The 9810-nt window shown below is 44.1% G+C and overlaps 1 protein-coding gene across 2 annotated transcripts in view; it reads left to right on the top strand.

The window, feature by feature from the left end:
• PPIL2 (peptidylprolyl isomerase like 2) overlaps nucleotides 1-9810 on the top strand; it is a 134983-nt gene that overhangs the window by 1246 nt on the left and 123927 nt on the right. The window contains exons 3-5 of one of the 2 annotated variants that reach the window (XM_006021529.3): nucleotides 1615-1660; nucleotides 2504-2566; nucleotides 4735-4786. In XM_006021529.3, the coding sequence (XP_006021591.1) occupies nucleotides 1615-1660; nucleotides 2504-2566; nucleotides 4735-4786 (161 nt within the window). The remainder of the gene's footprint in view (nucleotides 1-1614; nucleotides 1661-2503; nucleotides 2567-4734; nucleotides 4787-9810) is intronic. The other variant, XM_025201516.1, reaches the window with a different exon arrangement.

Raw genomic sequence — 9810 nt, 5'->3', positions numbered from 1 at the left:
GTATACCCTCTTGCCTGGTTTCCTCATGCTGCTGTGCAGTTAGCTGTCGCCTTTTTATTGTTGCTATTCAGGTTCTTCACACTGCTCATCTCCTGTGCCTCAGTCTTGCATTTCCTTCTTTCTGTTAGACCACCCTGGATAATTCACTGCCTTTTCAACATGGGTAGATGTAAATTCCTCCTAAATCCTCTGCAATTCCCATGTTTTCATCTGTGGTTGTCTTCTTCCCAGTTATCCTAAGTTCCTGATGCCAGCTGCCTGGATATCTCTCTAACTCCAACCTGTTTCTCTCTTCAGAAATCAGTCTTGTCCAAGCCTTGCCATTCTTTCCTCCTCTTACTTTCCTTTTTTTTGTCCTTCGACTAAATTGCTTGTCCATGGCCTGAGTGGGCATGTCTACATGCACATTTAATTCATAGCAATAAACTCCAACACATGTTGCACAGGAGTTTATTCCTCCCAGGCCTGCTGTTTGAATGTGTGCCCAGGACCTCAGAAGGTTGAGCCAGACCAGAGCAGCCCTGGCTGGCAGGGTGCTCAGGGGGGTCATCCTGCCAGCCTGGGCCTGCTCCCATCTGGCTCAACATGCTGCAGAGGGGCTGGCAGGAGCACAAGTATGCTCCAGTGTGGGGCTAGCCAGTAGGCAGCCCCTGCACTAAAGCACCCTCATGCCCTAGCCAGCCGGGTCAGCATCTACAGATGCATTGTTGCTTACAAAAAAACTGCAGCAGGATAGTACCTGTATTTACAAGTACTAACCTGCTGTGGAGTTCATTAGTTTCCTGCAGCCTAATAGGCCACACGTGTAGACACCAAGACATTTGCTGTGGAGCTAATTAAGCAACTCCACAGTAAACATCTTGTGTAGACATGCCCAGTATCTCCCATCTACAAGTATCTTCTCCTATTCCAAAATGTCCACACCTCAACCACATCACCCCCATATTCCAATTTTGGCTTTCTTTACTGATTTTATGGTCTCTGTTAATTTTTTTTTTCACTCTTGGCATTGAGCCCAGTTTCTGCTTTCCTCTGCTTATTGTAGCCATCTTTGCAAGTAATATCAGTAGAAAGGCCTCTTCTGTATCCTTTTTTCACAGACATTTCTCTCCTTCTGGCTACCACTTGTGTTTGGAATGTCCTCTCCAAACTTGTATACATCGTGAATCTGATAGCATTTGGTATATTGTCAATTTCAGTGTTTCTTCTTAATAATAAGTCAAATTCTTTTGGTCTTTGGGTTTTTAAAACAGCAACAAGGGAGTGAGTTTAAAAATGAGGTAACATGATACAAAACCACAAACAAATGGAAAGGGAATAAAGATAAATCTGGAGCTATTTGAAATGTTGGGCTTTATTCATTTGCATACTGTCATTTTTAGAGCAGACTTGAAGCTCCAAAGATACTGATTTACAAAGTGTTGACTTGTTTATAGTTTTGCAGGATTTGGAATGATTATTTTTGTTACCTATGAATTATTACCAGATGTACCAAATACTGTGGCTTCCAAACATGTATCATGTAGGGTTGATTAAAAATGTCTGAAGAGCTGTTAAATATTCAAATGACTATTTATTCATTAAAAAAAAATGTTTTATGTTTTTTGCAAACAGATATTCCACAAACTAATTTTAGACGCTTATCTTTTGATCATTGCAGGTGAGACACAAAATGACTTATTTTTAAATTGTCAATCAGATGATGTTTCCTAGTGTAACAGTTACTTTCACTGATTTGTGTTTGCTCCAGTATTTTTTAGTAGGACGTTAAAAAAATTTTGAGCCAGGAATGAAATTGTCAATACTGTATAATGATTTGCATGTGGAGTTTATGATGACTGTGAAATTGAAAAGGGGCATATAGTGTATAAAAACTTAGAAAGAATTTTCATGCAACAATCAGAAAAAATCTTGCTTTTACTGTCGTCCTGATCTGGACTTGATGCTTCAACCATGCCTTATATTTAGATCTTTAGTTTGCCATTTCTTTCTGACAGCCAGTGACTAATTTGCTAGAAATTTTCATGTTTGGGTTATTTTGTGATTAGAATTTACTTCGCAATCTACATGTGATGCTACGTTGCCATAGCAGCGTGCTATGGTGGTGTAGCGTCAGTGGGCAAAAACCATGATGCCACAGCTACGTCGCCCGTCGTAGCAATGCGCTCCTTTGGTATAGCGCATTGCTACAACGATGTAGCAGCTAAAAAGAACTGCATCATTGGCACGGCGCAGTAGGTGCTGTTACTGCACCATCATTTAGTAACAATGACACCTAGGAGCATGTGTAGGCATGCCCAGTGAGAAGATATAGTGATGCCAGAGTGAAAGAAACCAAGATTAAATATAAGTAGATCCTACTGAGTCAGCATGCAGAGTGATAGCAGATATTTTCATTTATGGAGACTTGAGTTTAGTGTACAGATAGTGAATGAGGGTGTTACTAACTTATTAGTATGCTTTTTCCAGTTGATTAACATGAAACGCATGTATTTTTTCCTAGCTTATCCCTGCAGCCATTTGAATATCCAGTTTGTACACCAGATGGAACAGTTTTTGACTTGCTGTAAGTCGTACCCTTTTTACCTTGTTTAAGCTTTGCGTAACCTAAGGGACTTGTTCAAGGTTATGGTCAGAATTGGTATTGAAGCTAGACACTCAGAAGTTCATGTTCTCCTCTCCTCCCCTCCCCCCCAACTCAGTGCTTGGATTCTAGCCAATACCCCTCTCTCTCTCCCCCCTCATAAAGCTTTATTTCTGTTGCAGACATGTGTGGTAGACTACTACTGGTTTTATATGCATGGTGTTTTTAAGCTGTAGCAGTATGCTGCCTGAGCACTAACAGATGTGGGGGGGGGGGGGGGGGGGAAAGAAAAAACAGAGCTTTACTGGAAGAGGAACTGTGTCAGTTTGACCCAGTGTCTATATAGTGTGCATACTACTGCAGGGCTTTTTGGTGCTTTTATCTAATAGGTGGTTGAATCAGTTATTAGATAAAAAACACCAAAAAGCCCTGCTGAAGCATCTGATCTATATAGATGCTAGGCGAGCGAGGTCAAACTGTTGTAGTTTCATAGTTGGTGTGGTCGGAAGGGACCTAAGTAGATCATCAAGTCTGACCCCCTGCCATGGGCAGGAAAGAATGCTGGGGTCAAACGACCCCGGCTAGGTGATTGTCTAGACTCCTTTTGAAGATCCCCAGGGTAGGAGCGAGCACCACTTTCCTTGGAGGTTGGTTCCAGCTCCTAGCCGCCCTGACTGTGAAGTAGTGCTTCCTGATGTCTAGCCTGAATCTACTTGCAGTCAACTTATGGCTGTTATTCCTCGTTACTGCCCGTAGTGCTTGGGGGAACAGGAACTCTCCCATTGCCTGCTTGTCCCCCTTGGCAAGTTTATAGACAGCCACCAGATACTCTCTCAGCCTTCTCTTGTGGAGGCTGAACAGGTTCAGGTCCCATAGCCTCTCCTCATAGGGCCTACCCTGCTACCCCTGATCATGTGAGTGGCCTTCCTCTGGACCCTCTCAATGCTGTCCACATCCCTCCTGAAGTGCAGCACCCAAAACTGAACGCAGTACTCCAACTGTGGCCTGACCTATGTCGCATAGAGGGGGAGGATCACCTCCTTGGATCTGCTTGTGATGCATCTCTGGATGCATGACAAGGTGTGGTTAGCCTTCCTGACTGCATCCCCACATTGGTGCCCAATGTTCATCTTGGAATCAGTAGTTCATCCAAGATCCTTTTCTGCCTCTGTGCTGACAAGAAGGGAGTTCCCCAGCCTGTAGGTATGCTGCTGGTTCTTCCTCCCTAGGTGCAGTAGTGCAGTAGCCTGCACTTGTCAGTATTGAAACCCATCCTATTCTCATCCGCCCACCTCTGTAACCTGTCCAAATCTAGTTGTAGCCTGTCTCTCTTCTAGTGTGCCCACTTCTCCCCACATCCTCTTCTGGGCATGTGCAGCACTTGGTGTGGGGATGTACCAAGCTGAAAATAAAGCGCCTTTTTTTCCCCATGTCTGTCAGAGGCCTTTGTTGCCACAGGTGGTTTCATGATGCTGTATAGTCTTTGAAATTCCTGGGTTGGTCATGGACTACTAGTCTAGGAATATGGTATGGGAACATGCATGTGGAAGGATTAGGAGACCCTTAATACATGGGATTTTCAGCATGCAGAAGCACCATTGTATCTTGGTATGTTATGTGTGCTGGAAGACTGATTCTTAGAAATACTAAAAATGTGTTTGTTCCCTTTCTGATATTGTTTGGTCACTGAACGTTCCATTTCTGTTCTGCAGAAGTATACTCATTGCTTTTAAATTACAGTAAGAAGAAGCAAATGCAAAATTAGCATGTAAAGAAACATCTTTATCCCTCATTTAAAAAAGGGCATCATTCATACACAGGTTCTATACCAGCATGAGCCATCATTAAATAGTATTGAGAAAAGTCTCTTGAGGTATATAACAGCTCTGCTTGCTCAGCAGTAGAAAATTAAATTTTTATATGGTGTGTAGTGTATGCTGGTCACTTTTTTTATTTTTGTTATAGGAAGAGTGGGTGCACTCGTGATGCTTTGCAAGATGCAGTACAAAATCTGTGCTTGGAAAGCCCCTCTCTTACTGTGCAGTAGGGATTTTAAAGACAGTTGGAGAGAGGATAAAGATTCCAGTTGATAGGGAGCACAGATTTCTAATTGTGTGTGTTACTTACTGCTTTATCCCCTCATCTTGCAGAAGTATTGTTCCTTGGATAAAGAAATATGGGACCAATCCAATCTCAGGAGAGGTGAGTAATAGCAGTTGTATTAAAATAACATGTCAGCTATCCTTATTCTTAGCTCTTGCTTGACTGGAAGAGATGCATTTTGATAGGTCTTAGTTCCATGAATGAAATTTCCTGTGGTTTATTTTAAACTGATATTTGGGGCAAGTTGGTTGAAACTAAAGTACAGTTATCAGAAAGTATTTTTTGTAACCAAAAATTCAAGTCTTTCTGATATGAAAGTTTGTGTCCAGAGTGTGATCATGTTTCTGATCGCTTCCAGCATGGAAAACAGCCACTGCCTTATTTGTATGCATCTAGAAGCGTAAGAGAGCACAGGCAGGGGAGTCTGACAGAAGTACATTCATTTATGTCGGGTTTCCTCGGAACTTGAACTCTTAGGCTAAATTCTTGTCTCATTTCTGTGCTGCACTTGAAACCTATGTAGGTGAATAAATTGACCCCATTCTACCACCAGTTATGTCCTCAGAGCCTGGTTAGTCTGAGTAACTTCGGGTTTCACAGAAGGCTCTAGTTGTATTAGAATGTCTCTTATACAGAACAGGGAACAGAACAAATGTCAGCCTGGGCATCCTCTGACTATCTGTGATGAGACCTGCAGCAGTATTTTCATGCTGAGTGGATTTTTGGGTGATGTTAACCTGTGCTGATAACATTGAAAAGCCCTGTGAGCCACAAAACTGCTTGAGCTATCTTAAAAAAATAGCCAAGTTATCTTCTGTAATGTTTCAAATGTAGTCTTTTATAATAAAGCCACTGCAGACCAAAGCATGAAGCTGCAGTCTGTGTATTCACTTTTTCCTCTACACTACAAGAATGCTTATTTATTATTGTAGAGCTGTTTCAGAATGTTTGTGCAGTGCTTTGGAATAGTAAAGCACTATAAAAATATGAAGCATAATTGTCAGTTGTTAATATGCTGTCACTGATTCTTTGCTGATACTTTAAAAAAGTATTTGAGGAATAAAACGTAAAGAATAAGACTTTGTAAGTAGACATAAGGTCAGATTTCAGGTCTACTTATCCTGACTTCCTTTAATTATACTATCCATTGAATTTCTCTGCCTAGGTACCTTGAAGTAGGCACCTAGAAGTAAATGCAGTTACTTCTTTGAGCACCAGGTGGCAGTCATCTCACAGACTTGTTAGATTGTTTCCAGGTGGTGCTGTAGTGAGAAATTGCTTTTCCACTGTCTCCAGTACCGACTCTGATTAAAGACTTTTCCAGAGGCAGATAAGAGAAGCTAATGACTAGAGGGGCCCTGATAAATCAGTCCGATATCAGATTGGCACTGACATAAAGAAAATTGTCTGTATTGGAAATTGGCCTGCTTTGGCCGTAAATGGCCCGTGCTTGCATGCAGCCGCAGTGCAGCATGTAGGCAGTGAGGAGCACTGTCTGGCAGCTTGGAGAGTTGCATGCAGCTGGTCAGTCTGGTGTAGTAGAAGGGGATGGGAGAGGGAGAAGGGAAGGGGTATGTGGTGGGGGGGAGGGGTGCAGATCAAGGCTCCTGTAGTGGGGGAGGAGTGGAGCTGGGGTAGGGGCTGGGACAAGCACTGCCCAGCTGGTATGGGGCAGAGCCCTGGCTCGTCTGGGGGGGCAGCAGCTCCCGCCGCTGCACACCACTCATGCAGGAGCCGCTGGTTTGGCAGCTCATCTCGCCCACTCATTGGGCGGCTTCTGCTGCTCGTCCGTGAGGGCGTGGGGGGTGTTCCCCCAGATCTGCATGGGGCCAGGGCTGTGCCAAGCTCTTCTTGGCAGGGCGGGTTGGACTCGGGACAAATGGCAGCGGCACGGGGGATGGGGGTCTACAGCAAATTTTGGGGTGGCTGCAGCCCCTCCTCCCCCCTGTTCCATCACCATCACTGCCCACCCCAATTCCAGCCCCATCCTGCTCAGAAGAGCTTGGTGCAGCCCTGGCCCCGTGCAGATCTGGGGGCACACCCCTGCCGCCCATGCCCTCCCGGACAAGCAGCAGAAGCAGTGGCTCCTGCACAAGTGGCATGCAGCAGTGGGAGTTGGCCCCCTGTGCCCCCCAGATGAGCCACGGTTCTGTCCCTGACTGGGCAGCGCTTGCCACAGCCCCAGCTCCACTCCTCCTTCACCGCAGGGGCCTTGATCTCCCTTTCCCCCTCCCCTTCCAGCACGCCAGACTTACCAGCTGTACGCAGTTCTCCAAGCTGCCAGACTGGTATTGGAAATCAGATCAGTATCAGCTAATATGCCTCATTAAAAATCAGCTATCGGTATTGGCCCCAACAATCTCTATCAGTGCACCCCTACTAATGACATATATAGCTTTCCAAACTCTGAACATGTGCAGGCTCTCTTAAATTTCTTCTTTTCAGACTAGTAGCAAACTTTCTGGGGGGAATAATCAAATCTCTTTCTATGGCACTATGAGAGCAATATGTGTTGCTCAGAAGCAAATGAGAGATGATAGTTGTCTGGTCCATCTGCCCCTTGCTACTGCAGGCTGCAGTGAATAGGGTTTAGAGCCTTGTGTAGGGCCTGACTGTGCTTTTGTAGCCTGTCAGATTATCTTTAAATCACCTATTTATTTAAAATCTTGTACAGTGCTGATGTGTTGAGAAGTGCTTTGTACAAACACAAAGCAGGAGAAAATAATACCCCTTGTCCCTTATTGTAGTAGCAAAAGAATAGAGGCTTCTCTGAGATGCAGCATACAAAGAGTAAACATGGCAATTTGTGTCTTTGAGTAAAACATAAAATAGAACTGTAACCAGGCTGTTCCACCTCACTAGGTTAATTCAGATAATCCTTGTTGCATTGACTGAAGTCTGTTGGGAACACCCTTCTTAGCACTTGCTACAGCAAACATGCAGTTCTAGCATGCAGGCTTCTTGTCTCTCAGGAGCAGACCCGTGTCGTGTTTTTTTTTAGCTTATGGAAACAGCTTTAGGGAGCAAGAGAGATCCATGCAGAACGTTCACAATGAACCCTAAGAGCACTTGAATGTAGTCTGGCTTTGAGATCTGCCTGTGACCCTTGACTCAGGTTCCTGGATAGTGGATACCTACTGACTTGGGTTTACAATTTCACAGCCTCCTAACTCTTCTCAGCAGTTATTGCCATCTTCAGTCATAGCCTCTGTTTGGGTAACCCACCATTTTTTTCCCCCTTCATTCAGAGGTTGGCCTCATCAGGCAAGCACCTCCCTCCGAAGGGAGAAGGTGTGACATATCCAGACTGCACACAGAAGGGAAGACACTTTTACCATATGACAGCACAGTCAACAGAAGAGAGAGATGAGCCCAGCCTCTGGGATTGATGTGATGAGGAATAGAATTGAAACAAATATGGGAGACCTGGGTTTTGTGTGAGGCAGGGGATGGGTGTGAGTTGGAAAATAAACACTTGAGTTTGTGCAGCCCGGGAACTGTAGTGATCATAATGCTAGTGTCTTCTCTCTAATCCTGCATTGTTTTGGTATGTTCTGTTCCTCATGCTCTTTTTCTGCCTTCTCATTGATGAAGGCAGAAAGATTTTTCTCCAGTGAGTTGGTGTCTTAAGTGAATCTCCAGGTTTGTTTAAAAAAAGTATTAGGTCAAATTAACTGCACTGCTGGTTTTGTAATCTAAATACCAAAATTGCTGTACAGACTTGCTCTCTGATGCAGTGAGAAAATGGTGAGAGAATTCTGAATCAGTTACCCTTCAGGGGTGCTGCCAAACTCTTTTATAGTTTACCCTCCCATTGTTATGGCTTGCAACGAGCTAATCATTCCAGAGGTGTTGGCCAGCAGCTTTTCATACGCAGTGTTAACAGAAGGTACTAATTCTATCTAGCAGTTTATCTTGGATACCACTGCATGTGAGAGCCTTGCGATCATTAGTGTATGGAGCTTCACAACACCCCTGGGAAGAAGCTCAGTGTTATTATCTACATTTTACAGATGGGGGGGAAAAGAGGCTTCAGTGACTTGAGCACCATTGTACACTTCATTTGGTGGAGCAGGGAACTGACCCTCATTCTTCTATCCCAGACTAAACCAAAGGCCTTCTTCCTCTTCTACAGGAACTTCTGACCATGCCATGTTTAGAGTTAGTTATTCATACCTATGTTTAATAAAGCACTTTGCCTGATGAGCCTTCTCTGCACTTCTTCATTTCCTAATTGCTTGTTTGAGCGTCCCCTGGAGATGCAATGCGGACACCAGAGTGTGCACAAAAGAAACAAATCTTAGTTGACCTTTGTGGCTTCCACAGTGCATGCCTGTGAGCTGCTCTAGGAAGTAGCTCCATATTCCTTTACTTGGGTGTTTTGACCCAAAGCACGTTACTATGGTGATAATTTTGGAATAGATAAATCATCTCCTTAGGCGAAGCCATAGCCTGTCAGGTGTTGCTAGCTTCCTTGCCTGCTTTGCCTGGACACTGCCTCAAGCAGTATCTCCACTGAAGTCATATCCAATTAAAGGGACCTGGGGAAGTCATAGTCATTTCATTCCTTTACTAAGAACAGCACGCATCTTCCCAGGCTTGCAGAGAGTTGTGAACTTGCCAGGATGTTTTACATAACTAAATTATGACAGTGCTGGCCAGCGTGTCCACACAAGGCGGCCAGCTGGGTCCATAAATACTTTTTTTCAAGTAATGGAGTTGGGCAGATCATGTCTGGTCTGATGGTATGTCAAACATGAACAGATGATGGATTTGCATGAAAGCAGTACTGTGTATATAGACAAAGGAATTTCAAGGGAGACCATTCTGACTTGGAGGAATATCTTAAAAATTAGATGAATTAACCTGGCACAATTACAAAGTAGGATTGGTCAAATACCGTTATTGTCAATTGACCAGTCAGAAATTTCAAATATTCCATGAAGCCAAGAATTTCCTTTTGTGGCCTATCTTTTTATTGCATCATAGGCTGCTGGGGGTGGGGGGAGGTGCTTTACATTCAGCTTGGTGCCTCCCACACCAAGTGCTGCACATGTCTAGAAGAGGAACTGCATTAGTGTCACCTGGGTTGCCTAGCATCTGTATAGATCAGATGGTTCAGC

Source organism: Alligator sinensis, unplaced genomic scaffold (genome assembly GCF_000455745.1).
Source record: "Alligator sinensis unplaced genomic scaffold, ASM45574v1 scaffold570_1, whole genome shotgun sequence".
NCBI classification, from domain to species: domain Eukaryota; kingdom Metazoa; phylum Chordata; order Crocodylia; family Alligatoridae; genus Alligator; species Alligator sinensis.
This window is presented reverse-complemented; position numbering and strand designations above follow the sequence as displayed.